General features: G+C 44.4%; 1 protein-coding gene across 5 annotated transcripts in view; it reads right to left on the bottom strand.

Moving 5' to 3' along the window:
- Positions 1 to 22,237, bottom strand: part of LOC137653612 (TBC1 domain family member 31-like) — a 125,485-nt gene that overhangs the window by 17,235 nt on the left and 86,013 nt on the right. For all 5 annotated transcript variants that reach the window (XM_068387163.1, XM_068387162.1, XM_068387160.1 and 2 more), the window contains exons 12-14: positions 16,145 to 16,278; positions 15,812 to 15,984; positions 336 to 476 (exon numbers count right to left, since the gene is read on the bottom strand). In XM_068387163.1, coding sequence (XP_068243264.1) covers positions 336 to 476; positions 15,812 to 15,984; positions 16,145 to 16,278 — 448 coding nt within the window. The remainder of the gene's footprint in view (positions 1 to 335; positions 477 to 15,811; positions 15,985 to 16,144; positions 16,279 to 22,237) is intronic.

Here is a 22,237-nt window from a genome sequence, read left to right as displayed (position 1 = left end):
CTAACAACTAAATCAAAGTTCTATTATATCTTAATATCACTTCATGAGCAAATTAGAACTGATCTGTAACTAAATAAAAAAAATTAAGACACTTTCTTATACATCATGGTTATCTAACCTACATAAAGGCTGATGACTTGATACTTTCCAGGAAACTTTACATTTTTTCCACAGGTACTATACAGCTTGAAAAGGCAATATATGACCTGATGTTGATTTTCAATAAGCATCTACTGTATTTTGCAAAAATTATTATTAAACTGAACACAAAGGAGTTAAAATTGAGAAAGAAATATTATTGGTAGGGCCTTGAAACCACAAAATAAAAAGCCCACCTTGACTTCGTATGAGTCCGAACAAGTGAGGAGGGTTTGTCTGGATTTCAGTATAAATGCAGCTGCTATGCATGGAAGAAAAGCAGGAGGGTTAGAAAGTATATGGTCCCAAAGCACAAGCCAATCCTCATTAGAAACAACCTGTTGAGTAAATACATTTTCAGATAATAAATTTTGGAAAAACACTTTATTTTAAGTACCAGTATATTTCAATATAAAACACTAAACACATGCATTTACTTCCAAAATTTAAGTGTATCATAACAAACTATTTCTAACTAACAGCCAACCCCTGGTTTATCAAGTAAGAAGTCTCGGTACTTTGCAATGTTGTTCTAGAGGGCTTGGACAAAAACTGTTAAGCTAAAAGTGGTTTTGACAAATGAGAAACTTATTTCTCGGGAGATGCTGCGAGTTCTCCAAGGACTTTCCTCTAAAAGGCTAACAGATAATCCAATATGAATAAATACCAAAAATTTTGTTTATCTTCTAGGGCCAGCGTATCAACATGCAAAACATGGACTCGGTATGTTTAAAGGAGACCTTAAAGTTTAGGCGCTAGTAAACTCGACACAGCACCTCCCATGATGAAATCGTCTGGCTATCTATGATGCTTCATCCTGAGAACCATTACTATAACTGGAGACAATGCTACCTGCACACCAGCTTCTTACCAGCAGCCATTTTTCAAACTCAAAGTGAGAATCAATTGTCCCACTTCCCTGCATGAGATTACTGAGGGAGGGTCTTGGAGACCACACAGCACCTCCCCAAAAATAGGGCTTTCCTTTGTCATAAGCTTTTTTTTTTTTTTTTTTTTTTTTTTTGAGGGGGGGGGGGGGTTTAATGTGCTGTGCGGTCTCAGCACTAATACCAGAGCATTAACCGATTAGATGTGCACTATCAAGGACAACGGTTTACAACCAAGCAAACAACTTAACCATGTACGTATAGATGAGAAGAAAAACTAACAATTCTTACACTCGCCTCATAAGGGAAAACTCCAGAGAAAGATTGGACATCTCCCATTATGCTTTTGTTGAAGTGCCTGGATGTGGCCCTTCCCCTCTTTGGTTTCTCTTTGTAGGAGTCACAAAGAAGCTGAGTAATACACATAAATGTTACACTACTTGAATTTGATTTATGTACAAAAGTGATTAATAAATACTCTAGGCACAGACCAAGCTCTAGATGTCCTGAAACTGAATAATAGCAAAGAATACTAGTGAAAAACCAATTTTCTTACATCATGGTTTTACGGATGGAGAGCGGATTAGATTTGTTTAAAAAAGGAATGTCATTAGAATACAGATATCCCCAGTTGAAAGGGATTTGTTAGTCCTATTATTCTGAACCACACTACCTTCTGAAGACATGGAGCACTTCAGGTATCATTGCAGGGTAGACAGAGGTTGCCATCTCTTGATTTTAGTGCAATAATATAAAGCAAATCCCATCTCTGAAGATGGTTTTTGTTTTAGCTAACTATAGAAGACCAAGAGTCAAGATTAACAGACGACTTGGAAAGATGGTAATAAACTCTCATCTCTAAAAGGCTGCAAGCTCCTGAGGCTAAAGCTATAGGAAATATTTCTTTATGTCAATTATTCAAGAGATAGAAGAATGATCTAAACTTGCCAAAAACTCATCCCCCCTATTATTATTATTATTACTTGCTAAGATACAACCCTAGTTGGAAAAGCAGGATGCTATATGCCCATGGCTCCAACAGGGAAAATGGCCCAGTGACGAAAGGAAACAAGGAAAAATTAAAGTATTTTAAGAACAGTAACATCAAAATAAATATTTCCTATATAAACTATAAAAACTTTAACAAAACAAGAGGAAGAGAAACAAGATAGAATAGTGTGCCCGAGTGTACCCTCAAACAAGAGAACTCTAACCCAAGACAGTGAAAGACCATGGTACAGCAGTTATGGCACAACCCAAAACTAGAGAACAATGGTTTGATATTGGAATGTCTTTCTCCTAGAAGAGCTGCTTACCATAGCTAAAGAGTCTCTTCTACCCTTACCAAGAGGAAAGTGGCCACTGAACAATTACAGTGCAGTCGTTAACCCTTTGAGAAAAGAATTGTTTGGTAATCTGTGTTGTCAGGTGAATGAGGACAGAGAAAACTATGTAAAGAATGGGCCAGACTATTTGGTGTATGTGTAAGTAAATGGAAAATGAACCGTAACCAGAGCGAAGGATCCAATGTAGTACTGTCTGGCCAGTCAAAGGACCCCATAACTCTCAAGCGGTGGTCAATGGGTGGGTGGTGCCCTGGCCAACCTACTACCTTTATCCAGAGATCAAGATACTGCAGGGGTTGATGAAGATGATTGATGTAGAGCAAAGGACTGGGTAATCTTATGAAACAAGTCTGTCTAAATTCACGCCAACAGCCCACTTGAGAGGTTCTATCAAATGGCGATTTGTATGATAGAATTGTTGATGGCTTAGGTTTTCTATCCTCAAAGGAGTGGACCAAAAAGGGAGCCACAAAATCCGAAGTTATATGACATAGTGACCTTTCCCTTAGAAATATCATCCATGCCTTCCACAATGACTGGTATTGTCTAGTGGATGAAGACTTCTTGTAGGTTAACATATGTCGGGTTGTGAGCTGAGGATTCCCTGCCGTATATACATACATACATATACCAAAGGCACTTCCCCCAATTTTGGGGGGTAGCCGACATCAACAATGAAACAAAACAAAAAAAGGGGACCTCTACTCTCTACGTTCCTCCAGCCTAACCAGGGATTCAGCCGAGTTCAGCTGGTACTGCTTGGGTGCCACAGCCCAACCTCCCACATTATCCACCACAGATGAAGCTTCATACTGCTGAATCCCCTACTGTTGCTACCTCCGCGGTCATCTAAGGCACCGGAGGAAGCAGCAGGGCCTACCGGAACTGCGTCACAATCGCTCGCCATTTATTCCTATTTCTAGCACCCTCTCTTGCCTCTCTCACATCTATCCTCCTATCACCCAGAGCTTTCTTCACTCCATCCATCCACCCAAACCTTGGCCTTCCTCTTGTACTTCTTTCATCAACTCTTGCATTCATCACCTTCTTTAGCAGACAGCCATTTTCCATTCTCTCAACATGGCCAAACCACCTCAACACATTCATATCCACTCTCGCCGCTAACTCATTTCTTACACCCATTCTTACCCTCACCACTTCGTTCCTAACCCTATCTACTCGAGATACACCAGCCATACTCCTTAGACACTTCATCTCAAACACATTCAATTTCTGTCTCTCCATCACTTTCATTCCCCACAACTCCGATCCATACATCACAGTTGGTACAATCACTTTCTCATATAAAACTCTCTTTACATTCAAGCCCAACCCTCTATTTTTTACTACTCCCTTATCTGCCCCCAACACTTTGCAACCTTCATTCACTCTCTGACGTACATCTGCTTCCACTCCACCATTTGCTGCAACAACAGACCCCAAGTACTTAAACTGATCCACCTCCTCAAGTAACTCTCCATTCAACATGAAATTCAACCTTGCACCACCTTCCCTTCTCGTACATCTGATAACCTTACTCTTACCCACATTAACTCTCAACTTCCTTCTCTCACACACCCTTCCAAATTCTGTCACTAGTCGGTCAAGCTTCTCTTCTGTGTCTGCTACCAGTACAGTATCATCTGCAAACAACAACTGATTTACCTCCCATTCATGATCATTCTCGCCTACCAGTTTTAATCCTCGTCCAAGCACTCGAGCATTCACCTCTCTCACCACTCCATCAACATACAAGTTAAACAACCACGGCGACATCACACATCCCTGTCTCAGCCCCACTCTCACCGGAAACCAATTGCTCACTTCATTTCCTATTCTAACACATGCTTTACTACCTTTGTAGAAACTTTTCACTGCTTGCAACAACCTTCCACCAACTCCATATAACCTCATCACATTCCACATTGCTTCCCTATCAACACTATCATATGCTTTCTCCAGATCCATAAACGCAACATACACCTCCTTACCTTTTGCTAAATATTTCTCGCATATCTGCCTAACTGTAAAAATCTGATTCATACAACCCCTACCTCTTCTAAAACCACCCTGTACTTCTAAGATTGCATTCTCTGTTTTATCCTTAATCCTATTAATCATTACTCTACCATACACTTTTCCAACTACACTCAACAAACTAATACCTCTTGAATTACAACACTCATGCACATCTCCCTTACCCTTATATAGTGGTACAATACATGCACAGACCCAATCTACTGGTACCATTGACAACACAAAACACATATTAAACAATCTCACCAACCATTCAAGTACAGTCACACCCCCTTCCTTCAACATCTCTGCTTTCACACCATCCATACCAGATGCTTTTCCTACTCTCGTTTCATCTGGTGCTCTCCTCACTTCCTCTATTGTAATCTCTCTCTCATTCTCATCTCCCATCATTGGCACCTCAACACCTGGAACAGCAATTATATCTGCCTCCCTATTATCCTCAACATTCAGCAAACTTTCAAAATATTCCGCCCACCTTTTCCTTGCCTCCTCTCCTTTTATCAACCTTCCATTTCCATCTTTCACTGTCTCTTCAATTCTTGCGTCGGCCTTCCTTACTCTCTTCACTTCTTTCCAAAACTTCTTATTCTCTTCATATGACTGACCCAGTCCCTGACCCCACCTCAGGTCAGCTGCCCTCTTTGCCTCACGTACCTTGCGCTTTACTTCCACATTTTTCTCTCTATATTTTTCATACTTCTCTATACTATTACTCTGCAGCCATTCTTCAAAAGCCCTCTTTTTCTCCTCCACTTTTACCTTCACTCCTTCATTCCACCATTCACTGCCGTTCCTCATGCTGCCTCCAACAACCTTCTTGCCACATACATCACTTGCAATCCCAACAAAATTTTCTTTTGCTAACTTCCACTCCTCCTCTAAATTACCAGTTTCTCTTACTCTCACCTCGTCATATGCCATTTTCAACCTTCCCTGATATTTACTTTTTACCCCCGGTTTTATTAGCTCTTCAACCCTCACTACCTCCCTTTTACATCCACCTACTCTATTCCCCCACTCTTTTGCTACAACTAATTTTCCTTCCACAAAAAAATGATCAGACATACCGTTAGCCATACCCCTAAACACGTGCACGTCTTTCAATCTTCCAAACATTCTTTTAGTTATCAACACATAATCCGTTAATGCCCTTTCTACTACTCTTCCATTTGCCACTCTTACCCATGTATACTTATTTTTATCTTTCTTTTTAAAAAAGCTAGCACTTATTACCATCTCTTGTTCAACACACATATCTACCAGTCTCTCACCACTCTCATTTTTACCTGGTACGCCATACTTCCCAATGACACCTTCTACCTCTCCAGCGCCCACTCTAGCATTTAAGTCACCCATGACAACTACATAATTCCTTCTACCCAGTCCTTCTACACACCTAGTTAATTCATTCCAGAACTCATTCCGCTCTTCTTCACTTTTCTCACTACCTGGCCCATACACACTGACAAACGCCCAACATTCCCTACCCAACCTAACCCTTACCCACATTAACATAGATGATATCTCCTTCCATTCCACTACTTTACCTGTCATCCATTCACTCAGCAATAAAACCACACCCTCTCTCGCTCTTCCCCTTTCAATCCCAGACACTTCACCCTTTCCTTTCATCTTTGTCTCACACAAGGCCAATACATCCATCCTTCTACTTCTAAACATACTTCCAATCTCACATCTTTTACTCTCTATCGTACAACATCCACGCACATTCAAACACCCCAAAACTAGAGTGCGGGGAGCAGTCACTCTCCCCCCAGCTCCATCTCTTTGATGATGTCTCACAGGATTTTTATACAGGAGAGGGGGTTCCCAGCCCCCTCGTCCCGTCCCTTTTAGTCGCCTCTTACGACACGCAGGGATAACGTTGGCGCTATTCTAATTGTTTTTATGCCCCCGTGGCCACAGGGATGGAGTTGCTTAGTTTATTTTGTATCACCTACGAGTATTCCAGTGTTATATAAGGGAGAGAAATCTAAGCATGAAGGATCTGAGTTGGAAAGAAACTAACAAAGATAGTCCTACTTCCTATTTTCTGATACAGCTGTGCCAATCAAAGCAGGTGTAACCTAGGTATCAGACGCTTGAGCAGTAAATACCATGAACTTGTTCTGGCAAAGTGGAGTTACAAGCACAGCTGTCGCTGGACCTGAAGGATAATCGAAGCCCTCAAAATCAAACTTGGAGGAGGCAGATGAAACAATGACCATCAGTGCAAAACCACAATCAAGGCATCTTTTTCCACTTCCTGAGAATTCATGTTCAAAATTATGTAGAATGGAAGCTTGTGGTTCTCTTTTGTTACAAACAGGTCTATTTGGGGATCTGGAACAAACTCTAGGATCTCTTGGAAAGAGCTCTGATCCAAGGACTTTTCAGTATGTAGGATTTTCTGTCTGAAGCGAGTCCTCTATTACATTGAGAGACCCAACTAGATGGAATTGAGAGAGGAACAACTTCCTCTCGTGAAGGAACTTCATAATTGGAAAAATCACTGTATTGAGAAATCTCAAGCAGGATCCCCATACTGCTGCCGGTTGTCAATGAAAATCTTGATGAGAGTTCTTACTTGGACTGAGTCTCTTCAGCATCAGGAAGACTGAAATCAGTTCCAACACATTTATTTCAACACATAGGTCTCCTCTGAAAGACCTTAACCTGACTGGGGTGTGTCTGTATGAAGCAGGAAGGGACCTATGGGACTGACATGTTAAGGGCATTTGATGTGGTGTATGGCCTGAAGATTTATAAAATCTAACCTTAGAGTTCTCTGCTGAGATGCTTTTGGCAGCTTTTAATATATTCCATTGAAGGCCAAGTCCTTAAAATATCTTTCTTGTTTTTGTGAAGTTGATCAGGAAATCTAGATCCTGAAGAACTTGCAAGATATGAATTGTCTAAGGGAGGCATAATTCATTTGTATCTGCCCAAAACACACAGTCGTCAAAATAGATGACCTGAAATCCTTGTAACTGCATAAGTCTGATCACTAACTTTGCTAGTTTTGTGAATACTCTAGAGGCAATATTGAGGCCAAGGCATCACTTTGAACCTGCATACACTCCTCCCTAGCTGAAACGCAAGGTAAGGTAGGGAGGTGTCAAGCATCTTTTAGATCTATAGTGAAGGTCTAAGGTCCTCAGTGTAGTAATTGGTGGATATACATGATGTTTGTCATTTTGACTACATTGCATTTAATATGATTGCTGATGCATTTAAGCATACCATTCAAAATTTACGTAAGTCAGGTAACAACTCTCATTAATTGTTATTAGCAATTAACAGCTGAAAGTTACCAATCAAATAATGGTAATCAATAGAATAATTATTAGTAAAATAAGATAGAGTACACAAACTTCAGCTACTCAAGCCACCCATAAATATGGGTTAGCAATAAGGCTAGACCAAAAGCCCCATATAATTTCTTAACCATTACTGTATATAGACACTCCTAAGCTAACCATGATAAAAGGGATGAAAATATGAAATACGCCAGTAACTGAACAAACAAACATTCGTATATTTAGCTAGTAAAGTATAAAAAATGTTATTTTGATAATAAAATAAATTTTTGAATACACTTACCCGGTGATTATATAAGCTGCAGCTCTGCTGCTCGACAGAAAACTCTACGGAAAAAATCCGCCAGCGATCGCTATGCAGGTAGGGGGTGTACTTCAACAGCGCCATCTGTCGTGCAGGTACTCAGTACTCATTGTAAACAAAGAACTCAATTTTCTCCTCGGTCCACTGCGTCTCTATTGGGGAGGAAGGGAGGGTCCTTTAATATATAATCACCGGGTAAGTATATTCAAAAATTTATTTTATTATCAAAATAACATTTTTCAATATTTAACTTAGCCGGTGATTATATAAGCTGATTCACACCCAGGGGGGTGGGTAGAGACCAGCAATAAATGTTTACATTATTATGAGCTAAGGATTTTTTATTTCATTTTAGAAGTTATCAAAATAACAAAAATAAAATAAATAAGTACCTGGTAAGGAAGTCGACTTGAACAATTACTCTGCCTTTTTAAGTACGTCTTCCTTACGGAGCCTCGCGATCCTCTTAGGATGGTGAGCGACCCCTAGGATCTGAAGTATGAAGGGTTGCAACCCATACCACAGGACCTCATCAAAACCTCTAATCTAGGCGCTTCTCAAGAAAAGAATTTGACCACCCGCCAAATCAACCAGGATGCGAAAGGCTTCTTAGCCTTCCGGACAACCCAAAAACAACAATAAAAACATTTCAAGAGAAAGATTAAAAAGGTTATGGAATTAGGGGATTGTAGTGGTTGAGCCCTCACCCACTACTGCACTCGCTGCTACGAATGGTCCCAGGGTGTAGCAGTTCTCGTAAAGAGACTGGACATCTTTAAGATAAAAAGACGCGAACACTGACTTGCTTCTCCAATAGGTTGCGTCCATTATACTTTGCAGAGATCTATTTTGTTTAAAGGCCACTGAAGTTGCGACAGCTCTAACTTCATGTGTCCTTACCTTCAGCACAGCTTGGTCTTCTTCACTCAGATGTGAATGAGCTTCTCGTATTAACAGTCTGATAAAATAAGATAAAGCGTTCTTTGACATAGGCAAAGATGGTTTCTTAACTGAACACCATAAAGCTTCTGACTGTCCTCGTAAAGGTTTAGTTCGTCTTAAATAGAACTTAAGAGCTCTCACAGGGCATAAGACTCTTTCTAGTTCATTTCCAACCATATTTGATAGGCTTGGAATATCAAACAATTTCGGCCAAGGACGAGAAGGTAGCTCGTTTTTGGCTAGAAAACCAAGTTGTAGAGAACATGTAGCCGTTTCAGATGAAAATCCGATGTTCCTGCTGAAGGCGTGAATCTCACTGACTCTTTTAGCTGTGGCTAAGCAAACCAGGAAAAGAGTCTTTAAAGTGAGATCTTTAAGGGAGGCTGATTGTAGCGGCTCGAACCTTTCTGACATGAGGAATCTTAGTACCACGTCTAAATTCCAACCAGGTGTAGCCAAACGACGCTCCTTCGTGGTCTCAAAAGACTTAAGGAGGTCCTGTAGATCTTTGTTGTTGGAAAGATCTAAGCCTCTGTGACGGAAGACTGATGCCAACATGCTTCTGTAACCCTTGATAGTGGGAGCTGAAAGAGATCGTTCTTTCCTCAGGTATAAAAGGAAGTCAGCTATTTGAGTTACAGAGGTACTGGTCGAGGATACTGATACTGACTTGCACCAGTTTCGGAAGACTTCCCACTTCGATTGGTAGACTCTAAGGGTGGATGTCCTCCTTGCTCTAGCAATCGCCCTGGCTGCCTCCTTCGAAAAGCCTCTAGCTCTCGAGAGTCTTTCGATAGTCTGAAGGCAGTCAGACGAAGAGCGTGGAGGCCTTGGTGTACCTTCTTTACGTGTGGCTGACGTAGAAGGTCCACCCTTAGAGGAAGCGTTCTGGGAACGTCCACTAGCCATCGAAGTACCTCGGTGAACCATTCTCTCGCGGGCCAGAGGGGAGCAACTAACGTCAACCTTGTCCCTTCGTGAGAGGCGAACTTCTGCAGTACCTTGTTGACAATCTTGAACGGGGGGAATGCATATAGGTCTAGATGTGACCAATCTAGGAGAAAGGCATCTATATGAACTGCTGCTGGGTACGGGATTGGTGAGCAATATATTGGGAGCCTCTTGGTCATCGAGGTTGCAAAGAGATCTATGGTAGGCTGTCCCCATGTGGCCCAAAGTCTCTTGCACACATCCTTGTGTAGGGTCCATTCTGTTGGAATGATTTGTCCCTTTCGACTGAGGCAATCTGCCATGACATTCAAGTTGCCTTGGATGAACCTCGTTACTAGTGAAATGTTTAGATCTTTTGACCAGGTGAGGAGGTCCCTTGCGATCTCGTACAACGTCATAGTGTGTGTCCCTCCTTGCTTGGAGATGTACGCTAAAGCCGTGGTGTTGTCCGAGTTCACCTCCACCACTTTGCCTTGAAGGAGAGACTTGAAGCTTTTCAAGGCCAGATGAACTGCCAGTAGCTCCTTGCAGTTGATATGCATTGTTCTTTGACTCGAGTTCCAAGTTCCCGAGCATTCCCGACCGTCTAATGTCGCGCCCCAGCCCGTGTCCGATGCGTCCGAGAAGAGAACGTGGTTGGGAGTCTGAACAGCCAGGGGCAGACCCTCTCTGAGGCTGATACTGTCCTTCCACCAAGTCAGGGAAAACTTCATCTTCTCGGAAATGGGGATCGAGACCGCTTCTAGCGTCTTGTCCTTTTCCCAGTAAAAAGCTAGGTGATACTGAAGAGGACGGAGGTGTAGTCTTCCTAACGATACGAACTGTTCCAGGGATGATAGTGTCCCTATCAGACTCATCCACTGCCTGACTGAACATCGTTCCTTCTTCAGCATGTTCTGGATGCATAACTGGGCTTGACTTGTTCTGGGGGCCGACGGAAAAGCCCGAAAAGCTAGACTGTGAATCTCCATCCCTAAATACACAATAGTTTGGGATGGGACCACTTGAGACTTTTCCATATTGACCAGGAGACCCAATTCCTTGGTCAGATCTAGAGTCCACTTTAGATCCTTCAGACAGCGACGACTGGAAGAAGCTCTTAGAAGCCAGTCGTCCAAATAGAGGGAGGCTCTGATGTCCGCTAAATGAAGGAATTTGGCTACATTCCTCATCAGCTTCGTAAACACAAGAGGAGCTGTGCTTAGGCCAAAGCACAGGGCTTGAAACTGGTAGACAACCTTTTCGCAAACGAATCTCAGAAAAGGTTGGGAGTCTGGGTGGATGGGGACGTGAAAGTATGCGTCCCTTAGGTCTAAAGAGACCATCCAGTCTTCCCATCTGACCGCTGCTAGAACGGACTTTGTGGTCTCCATGGCGAACGTCTGCTTTATGACAAAGACATTCAGCGCACTGACGTCTAGCACCGGCCTCCACCCTCCTGTCTTCTTTGCCACTAAGAAGAGACGGTTGTAGAAGCCCGGGGTTTGATGGTCCAGGACTTTGACTACCGCTCCCTTTTCTAGTAAGAGAGACACCTCCTGTTTCAATGCTCGTCTCTTGTCTTCCTCTCTGTACCTGGGAGAGAGATCGATGGGAGACGTTGCTAGAGGGGGTTTTCGTACAAACGGGATCTTGTACCCCTCTCTGAGCAACTTCACAGATTGTGCATCTGCACCTCTCTTCTCCCAGGTCTGCCAGAAGTTCTTGAGTCTGGCTCCCACTGCTGTCTGAAGAAGCTGGCAGTCAGACTCTGCCTTTAAAGGACTTGGTTCCTTTCTTCTTCCCACGTCTCCCTTCGGCACGAGCACCTCCTCTGCTGGAGGCTCTGCCACGAAAGGGCGGAATAAATCGGGACGCTGGAGTGTCCATCCTTGGTCTAGCTGACACAGTAGGCAAAGGGGTGGCTTTGCGGGCAGAGGACGCAACCAGGTCATGGGTGTCCTTCTGTATCAAAGAAGCAGCAATCTCCTTGATCAAGTCCTCTGGAAAAAGGCACTTAGATAGAGGAGCAAACAGAAGTTCGGATCTTTGACAAGGTGTCACTCCAGCTGACAGGAAAGAGCAAAGGTTCTCACGCTTCTTGAGGACTCCGGATACGAACGATGCAGCAAGCTCACTAGACCCGTCACGTATGGCCTTGTCCATGCAGGACATGATGAGCAAGGAAGATTCCTTCTCAGTCGGAGAGATCTTCCTGCTCAAAGCTCCCAAACACCAGTCTAAAAAGTTGAAGACCTCGAAGGCTCTAAATATCCCTTTCAACAGATGGTCTAGGTCCGAAGGTGACCAGCATATCTTAGAGCGTCTCATGGCTAGCCTGCGGGGAGAGTCTACAAGACTTGAGAAGTCGCCCTGGGCAGAGGCAGGAACTCCCAAGCCGAGAACTTCTCCCGTGGCATACCAGACGCTCGATCTGGAAGAGAGTTTAGCAGGGAGAAACGTAAAGGCTGTCTTCCCTAGACTCTTTTTGGACTGCATCCACTCTCCTATAACTCGTAAAGCTCTCTTGGACGAGCGTGCGAGTACGAGTCTAGTAAAGGCAGGCGAGGATGACTGCGTACCTAAAGCAAACTCTGACGGAGGAGAGCGCGGAGCCACAGACACAAACTGGTCCGGAAACATCTCTTTGAACAGAGCAAGAACTTTTCTAAAGTCCAAAGAGGGTTGCGTGGACTTGGGCTCGTCAAGGTCCGAATGTGGTTCATCAACGTGTGCCGCATCGTCATCATCAGAGAGTCCATCATCCGAGTATTGAGGAGGAAGCGGCAATGGAGTAGGTATCGGCTGGTTAGCTGAGTCCGGTCGCACGGGTGCACGCGTGACTGAACCGGACGCAACGTCATGGAACTGTTGCCCAGTCTGTGAGCTGGCAACAACCATAGCAGCGCGGGGACGCACAGCGTCTACTCCAGACTGTCTAGCCAGATGCGGGCGAGCAGTGGCAACCACACTGGGTTGCGGAGGTTGACGCACCGCGTCAAAACAAAACAACTCTGACTGTTGTTGTGTCTCGCGAACGTCAACGGAAGGCTCCGTGCGTCGCTGAACGTCAACATGCGGCTGGCAGGGTACACTGGAACGCATGGGTGGCGGAACTCTCTCAACTGGAGTGCGCAAGAAGGTTGCCTCAGCGTCCACAGGACGCACAACCGAGTGTGTGGTTGGTTGTAGGCAAGAGGCTGGTGCAGCAGCAACCTTCTCCGCACGAAAGTCCTGCATCAGAGACGTTAACTGGGACTGCATGGTCTGCAGCAAAGACCACTTAGGGTCTGCAGGAGCAGGTGCGGCGACAGACGGTGTGACTGCCTGAGGCGGTACCGCTTTGCCTCTCTTAGGAGGTGAGCAGTCATCGGAAGACTGCAGCGAGTCCGAACTGACCCAGTGGCTACAACTGGGCCGTTGGACTTGCGCGGAAGGGACCGACTTGCGCTTAAGAGGTCGTGAGACCTTGGTCCATGGTTTCTTACGAGAAACCTCTTCCGCAGACGAGGAATAAATGGGCTCTCTCGTCTTTGTGTGGGTGGGGCGATCTTGGGTAGATACGCCCGAAACCACGGAGGGAACGTCTGTTCGCTGATTAAAGCCTCTCGAACCCATTGGTCATACGACATTGCTTCTCCCCTGGACTTGGGAGCTTGCAAGAGGTCCCGGACTAGGAGGACGACAGGCACGAACAGACGAACCCTCAAGCGCAACACTATCCACAACACTATCACTCACTTTACCACTTCCCACTGCACTTTTACACTTCAGCTCCTTCACGTCCGCCATGAGCTGGTTACGGTCACTCGCCAGGGACTCAACTCTCTCACCCAGAGCTTGGATGGCACGCATCATGTCAGCCATCGAAGGTTCCTGAGTGCCAGAAGGGGGATCGGGAGCAACCACTACAGGGGAAGGAATAGGTTGTGGGGCATGAGGAGAGGAAAAATCAACAGAACGAGATGAACTTCTCCTGACTCTATCTCTCTCTAGCCTACGTGTATATTTTTGGAATTCGATAAAATCGAATTCCGAAAGCCCAACGCATTCCTCACATCGATCTTCCAATTGACAGGTTTTATCCCGACAATTGGAACAAACGGTGTGAGGATCGATAGAGGCCTTCGGAAGACGCCTTGAACAGTCCCTAGCATTACACTTCCTGAATTTTGGGACTTGAGAAGGGTCAGCCATTTTGAATTGGTCAAAGGGGAATTCAAAAACTATCCAAAGTCATCAACAAATAATCTGAAATCAACAAAAGAATGCAAGGATTTATTGAAGAGAAAGCCTGCACAGCGAAAGCTTAAAACTAGAATAGTGTACTTCACCAAATAGTTGTGAAAACAAATCCAGTTAGCAACAGCGAATTAGTAGGTCTTGCCGGTAGCACGACAGAGAGAAAATTGAGTTCTTTGTTTACAATGAGTACTGAGTACCTGCACGACAGATGGCGCTGTTGAAGTACACCCCCTACCTGCATAGCGATCGCTGGCGGATTTTTTCCGTAGAGTTTTCTGTCGAGGAGCAGAGCTGCAGCTTATATAATCACCGGCTAAGTTAAATATTGAAAAAGGGAAGTTGATAGGCTATGCAAGTTAAATATTTTACAGCAAGTAATTGTGAAACTTTATAAAATTAAAGAAGGGGCACTGAATTTTAACACTGGAATACTCATAGGTGATACAAAATAAACTAAGAAACTCCATCTTGTCAAGGAAGCCAAGAATATAGGGCTAATTACACCATATGAATCAAAAGCAAAACGATCACAATAAATTATCGACAGTGAAATTGAACATAAAATTAACCCTTATTACATTAATGATATTACAATATAAAGAATAGTGGATAACTAATCATGACTTGAATCTTGTTACTAACAGTAGACAAAGATTCCTCATTTCAAAATAGAAGCTTCTTATTGATTTGGCAACTGGTTTTGAAAGATGCTGGCTAGATGAAAGTTGGTGCACAGGTAGTATCATCAACAGCTGTACTGATGGTTCTCAGGTATGGTGTGTCATCAATAGCCAGACAATATCAGCATTAGAGCTCCTGCGTTAAGCTCAATAGTGTATAAACTCAAGGGTGTCCTTATACACACACCAAGTCCATGCTTTGCATGATAATAAACCCTGGCACTAGAGGAGGGCAACAATATTTCTTTGGTATTTATGTTGTACTAGATTCCCCGTTCTAGCTTGTACATTAGGAAGAGTGATTATGAAGATCAAGCTAAGAAACAAGTATTTGTGTACACAAAAATTTATTTGTAATGCCAACTTCACCACTTAGGATGAAGCCAGTATACCCTAAAGATCAAATGAAACCCTGCTTACTCAAGTATATGATAAGTCTTAAACTTAATTGCATTAAGATAATAGTTAGTGACCACTCACATCATCCAATGCAATGAAAGTTAAATGTAAAAATTCAATACAACCTTTAGTATTCCCTGAATGTGTAAAGTGTCTATCAATACAAGAAGTTTCCAGACACTAAAAAATAAAAAAATAAAAATGGTTCATAAGAGTATAGGTACCTCTTGTGTAGTATAGAGGTAAATATTTAAACACCAAACTTAAAAACAAGTGTCTGTGAAAATGTGTACAACCTCTCCAAAGTTCAATTTGAATCATTTTGACATATCCCAATAAATGTTGGGGAGTAAATCAGCATGCAGAATTATTTTCCCCTTGTGAACTCTTGACACTAATGACCATCATTTGTGACATTAAAATTTATAATCTTGAGCATTTAATACATTTAAATAAGAACCTGTGTAAATTTAGTTTAAGAGAATTATACAATTGGTTTATGATGTACGTCACATGGAAAGAGAATCAGGAAAAAATATGACTATTACTTCAAGTAAGAATTATTTATATTGTCACTTACTCTAGAAAAAGCATTTATAAGAAGAGACCAAGCATAGTTCTCAGCTGTGACCTTTAGTCTCATCAAGTGTGCAAGTAAGGGAGAATCATTATCACAGATCAGCTGCTCAATCACATTAAGTACCAGGAGACCAGGCTTAGGCCAGAATTCAAACCATGATTGGCACCAGTTTACTACAAAAGAAAAAGACATATTAGCATCAATCTTCCTCATTACTATCAACACAGTCTTTAAATTTACCACAATTCTTAAAATCACTGGGCCAAAGAAGATACCGATATAGTGCATTACTTAAAGATATAAAATACTATAATACTGTACTTCTCTACTTACATATAACTGTTGTCACAGCTTCAAAGCAAAGCAATGGGTTGCTGTGGAAGAATTTTACGAAGGGAAACACAAATTCTGGCAAGTATTCGACGCTTGCTAGAAATGGAGCCCAGTGACTTAAAGCTGCTAATGTGCTAAATGGAAAGAGTAAGATGAAGCAATTAAAAGAAATCAATAAAAAGTATTACTATATATGAAATTCTTTCAGTTACTTGGAAAGCCTTATTCAAAAACAGATTAGGACACCATAATAGTACAAGTTCTATTGATTAGAAAAAAGAGGAAAAATACAGAGCAAAATTCAGGTCTCTTTGACTATTAAAAATATTTTGTGAAAAGTAATTATTTTCATTTAGTTATACTGTTAAGCTAGTATAGCATTACATTATCTACAGTTAACAATCATAAAGGTAAATTCTAAAAAATGATATTTTGATTATAAAATAAATTTTTGAATATACTTACCCGGTGAATATATAATAGCTGACGTCTCCGACGGCTCGACAGATTCCAAAAACTCACGAGCGATCGCCGTGAAGGTTGCGGGTGTGCCCACCAGCGCCGAATATCGGCCAGATACCGCATATACTTGTCAATATCTCCAGTTCTTCTCAGTCCGCTGGGTCTCTATCGGGGAGGAAGGGAGGGCCTTTAATTAATATATTCACCGGGTAAGTATATTCAAAAATTTATTTTATAATCAAAATATCATTTTTAAATATTAAACTTAGCCGGTGAATATATAATAGCTTATTCACACCCATGGTGGTGGGTAGAGACCAGTATTAATACAATAAAGGCGTATATGCTCAAGAGTTTTTTGACAATTATTTCATAAAAAACCAACTTAAGTATAGGTACCTGGCAAGGAAGCTGACTCTGACGATTACTCTGCCTCATTGGTCCGCTTTCCTCACGAAGCCCAGCCATCCTCTCAGGATGCTGAAAGACTCCCAGGAGCTGTTATATCCAGGGCGAACACCCCTATAACAGGACCTCATCAATACCCTTAATCTGGGCGCTCTCAAGAAACAACATTTGACCACCCGCCAAATCAAAAAGGATGCGAAAGACTTCCTAGTCTTCCGTACAACCCAAGACAAGATTAAAAACATTTCAAGAGAAGATTAAAAGGATATTGGGAGTAAGGGAATGTAGTGGTAGAACCCTCACCCACTACTGCACTCGCTGCAACGAATGAACCCAGGGTGTAGCAGTCCTCATAAAGAGTCTGGACGTCTTTTAAGTAAAATGAAGCGAACACCGACTTGCTCCTCCAAAAGGTCGCGTCCATAATACTTCGAAGAGACCTGTTTTGCTTAAAAGCCACCGAAGTTGCTATTGCTCTCACTTCGTGTGTCTTGACCTTAAGCAAACAACAATCTTTCTCATTTAAATGAGAATGTGCCTCCCGGATTAAAAGTCTAATAAAGTACGATAACTCATTTTTAGACATGGGCAATGAGGGCTTCTTAACGGAGCACCATAAGGCCTCAGAACCACCTCGTAAAGGTTTAGTTCGAGCTAAGTAAAACTTAAGAGCTCTAACGGGGCACAGCACTCTTTCAACTTCGTTACCTACGATTTCTGACAGACTAGGTATTTCAAAAGATTTAGGCCAAGGACGAGAAGGCAGTTCGTTCTTGGCCAAAAAACCAAGTTGAAGCGAACATGTAGCTTTATTTGTAGAGAAGCCGATGTTCTTACTAAAAGCATGGATCTCACTGACCCTTTTAGCCGAAGCCAAGCACACCAAAAAAAGCGTCTTGAGGGTGAGATCCTTCAGGGAGGCTGAATGCAATGGCTCAAACCTGTCTGACATTAGGAACCTTAGGACCACGTCTAAGTTCCAAGCGGTAGTTGACATACGACGCTCCTTAGAGGTCTCGAAGGACTTAAGGAGATCTTGGAGATCTTTGTTATTTGACAGATCCAAGCCTCTATGTCTGAAAACAGACGCCAACATGCTCCTGTAACCTTTAATAGTGGGAGCAGAGAGGGAGCGAACATTTCTCAGATGCAGGAGAAAGTCCGCAATTTGGGCTACAGAGGTACTGGAAGAGGAAATAGAGGAGGACTTGCACTACTCTCTAAAGACCTCCCACTTCGACTGGTAGACCTTGATAGTAGATCTCCTAGCCCTCGCGATCGCTCTGGCTGCCTCCTTCGAAAATCCTCGAGCTCTTGAGAGTCTTTCGATAGTCTGAAGGCAGTCAGACGAAGCGCGGGGAGGCTTTGATGAAGACTCCTTACGTGGGGCTGCCGTAAGAGATCCATCCGTAAAGGCAGACTCCTTGGGACGTCTACCAGCCATTGAAGTACCTCTGTGAACCACTCTCTCGCGGGCCAGAGGGGAGCAACCAACGTCAACCTTGTCCCTTCGTGAGAGGCGAACTTCTGCAAAACCTTGTTGATGATCTTGAACGGCGGAAATGCGTAAGCGTCCATGTGAGACCAGTCCAACAGAAAAGCATCTATGTGGGCCGCCTCTGGATCTGGGACTGGAGAGCAATAGGTCGGGAGCCTTTTGGTCAGTGAGGTCGCAAAGAGGTCTATGGTGGGCTGACCCCAAGTCATCCAAAGACACTTGCACACGTCCTTGTGGAGGGTCCATTCTGTAGGGATCACCTGACCTCTCCGACTGAGACAGTCCGCTAAGACGTTCAATTTCCCCTGGACGAACCTCGTCAACAGTGAGATGCCTCGATCTTTTGACCAGATGAGGAGGTCCCTTGCGATGACGAACAGAGTGTGGGAGTGAGTGCCTCCTTGCTTGGAGATGTACGCCAAGGGTGTGGTGTTGTCCGCATTCACTTCTACCACCTTGTTTTGAAGAAGACTCTCGAAACTCGTCAAGGCCAAGTGAACAGCCAACAGCTCCTTGCAGTTGATGTGAAGGCTCCTCTGGTCTGTCGTTCAAAGACCCGAACATTCCAGACCGTCCAGAGTCGCTCCCCAACCCAAATCCGACGCGTCTGAAAATAACACGTGGTTTGGGTTCTTGACTGCCAGGGACAGACCCTCTCGAAGACCTATATTGCTGTCCCACCAGTTCAGGCACGTCTTTACTGGTTCGGAGATCGGGATCGAGACCGCCTCCAAAGTCTTGTTCTTGTTCCAATGGGAGTCTAGATGGAACTGGAGAGGGCGAAGGTGAAGTCTCCCTAGAGAGATAAATTGTTCCAGGGATGACAGCGTCCCTAGGAGGCTCATCCAACTTCTCACAGAGCAATGGTCTTTCCTCAGCATGAGGCGGACTTTGAGCAAGGCTTGCTCTATCCTGGTGGCAGACGGAAAAGCCCGAAAAGCTAGGCTGTGAATCTCCATCCCCAAATAGAGAATCGTTTGGGAGGGAGTCAGCTGAGACTTCTCTATGTTCACCAACAGTCCCAACTCCTTTGCAAGATCCAACGTCCATTGAAGGTCCTGCAGACAGCGATGATGGGACGACGCTCTGAGCAGCCAGTCGTCCAGGTACAGGGAGGCTCGAATCTCCGATAAATGTAGAAATTTTGCCACATTTCTCATGAGCCTCGTAAAAACAAGAGGAGCAGGGCTGAGGCCGAAGCACAGTGCTCGGAATTGGTACACCACATTCCTGTATACAAACCTCAGATACGGTTGAGAATCCGGGTGTATAGGAATGTGGAAGTACGCATCCTGCAGGTCGAGAGAGACCATCCAGTCTCCCTCTCTGACCGCTGCTAGAACGGATTTGGTGGTCTCCATCGTAAATTTTGTTTTGACAACAAAAACGTTGAGCGCACTGACATCCAGCACCGGCCTCCAACCTCCTGTATGCTTTGGTACTAGGAAGAGACGGTTGTAAAATCCCAGTGATTGAAGGTCCGAGACTTTCACCACCGCTCCCTTCTCTAGCAACTGAGACACCTGCAGCTGTAGTGCCTGTCTCCTTGACTCCTCTCGATACCTGGGAGAGAGGTCTACAGGGACTTTTACCAGAGGAGGTCTCCGTACAAAAGGTATTTTGTACCCCTCCTTTAGCAACAAAACAGACTCCCGGTCTGCACCCCTCTTCTCCCAGGCCTGCCAGAAGTTGTTCAGTCTGGCCCCTACCGCTGTCTGAGGACGTGGGCAGTCAGACTCTGCCACGGGAGGACTTAGATCCTCTCCTCTTGTCTCTCTTACTATCGGCACGAGCGCCTCCCTTACTGGGGGCTCTGCCACGAAAGGGCGGGATAAACCTCGTTGCTGGAGTATCGAGCTTAGGTCTAACGACATAAGATGATGAAGGAGCAGCCTTACGCGCTGACGTAGCCATCAAGTCGTGGGTATCCTTCTGCACCAGAGAAGCTGCGATATCCTTAATCAACTGCTGAGGGAACAAGGCAGATGACAACGGAGCAAAGAGAAGCTCTGACCTCTGACAGGGAGTTACTCCTGCCGAAAGGAACGAACAAAGAGTCTCCCTCTTCTTAAGGACTTCTGCCGTAAAGGTAGCAGCGAGCTCATTAGAGCCATCACGGATAGCTTTGTCCATGCAGGACATAATTAGCACGGATACATCACGGTCGGCCGAAGAGATCTTCCTGCTCAAGGCTCCCAGCGACCAATCCAAGAAGTTAAAAACTTCGAAGGCCCTATAAACCCCTTTGAGGAGATGATCAAGGTCCGAAGAGGACCAGCAAACTTTTGAGCGTCTCATGGCCAGGCGACGGGGAGAGTCTACGAGGCTTGAGAAGTCTCCCTGGGCAGAGGCAGGAACTCCCAAGCCGAGAACTTCTCCCGTGTCATACCAGACGCTCGCTCTAGAAGCCAGTTTAAAAGGGGGGAAAGCAAAGGCTGTCTTCCCCAAACTCCTCCTGGTGATCAACCAGTTGCCTAGTAAACGCAAAGCTCTCTTAGAAGAGCGAGAGAGCACTAGCTTAGTAAATGACAGCGTCGAAGTAGCTAGGCCTAGCGTAAACTCTGATGGAGGCGAACGAGGAGCAGCAGTCACAAAATGGTCAGGAAACAGTTCCTTAAAAATCAGCATGATCTTTTTAAAATCAAGAGAGGGCTGAGCAACTCTAGGCTCCTCTCCATCTGACAAAGTCCCCAAAGGTATATCAGTTGGAAGGGGATCAGCGACTTCCTCATCCGACGGAACTTCCTCCGACAACTGCCGAGTCTCATGATACGGAGAGACATGCCGAGGAGGCAACGCTTGACAGGCAATGTCAACAAGCAACGGAGCAGCAGCAGCAGAAGAGGAAACGACGTCACGTCGCTGCTGAAAGGACTGAAAGTCTTGTGACTGACCAACAACAACAGCTGAAGTTGATTGACGCTCGACATCACGTCGGACCTGCATTGACTGCAGAGTCTGAGCAGGCAAAACAACTTCCGACTGCGGTGACCGACGCTCAACGTCACGTCGAGGCAACGGAGCCGGTCGGCGAACGTCAATGCGGGGCTGCGGCGGCAGCAGCTGAACGTCAGTCTGAGACTGTAGCAAAGGGGGATCCATGTCACGTGACTGACGTGAATGACTAGGCACACGACTAGCATCGCGTTTCAAAGCACTAGAAACGTTAGCACTAACGTCAAACGGACGAGAAAACACTCGTTTAGGCGGCTGAAGGCCAGAGTCACGTTCAGCGCACTGGCGACCCGCAAGCAAAGGATCATCGTGAACCTGATCAAAGTCATACTCTTCCATAAGGGAGGCAAGCTTAGACTGCATGTCCCGCAGGACAACCCACTTCGGATCAACGGGAGTCGAAACGGGCCGTGACGTCGGTAACGTCTGCGTTGGCAAAACATTGCCTCTACCGAGACCCTCGGACCCCGTGTTACGCTTTCGCTTAACAGGCGAACAGTCATCCGACGACTGCAAATGGTCAGAGCTGCCCCAATGGCTACAGCCAGGACGCTGGACCTGTCCTGAAGGGACTGACTTTCGCTTTAAGGGTCTAGATACCTTGCGGCAAGGTTTCTTGTGCGATAAGTCTTCGGAGGACGAGGAGAACTTAGTCTCACCCGTCTTATGGTAAGGACGATCTTGACGAGAAACGTCCGATACCAAAGAGGGAACGTCTGTACGTTGGTTTACGCCTCTCGCCCCCTTAAGTCCTACCACATTTCTTCTCC

Source organism: Palaemon carinicauda, chromosome 14 (assembly GCF_036898095.1).
Source record: "Palaemon carinicauda isolate YSFRI2023 chromosome 14, ASM3689809v2, whole genome shotgun sequence".
Lineage (NCBI taxonomy): Eukaryota > Metazoa > Arthropoda > Malacostraca > Decapoda > Palaemonidae > Palaemon > Palaemon carinicauda.
The sequence above is the reverse complement of the archived record's forward strand: the minus strand, read 5'-3'. Positions and strand labels throughout refer to the sequence as shown.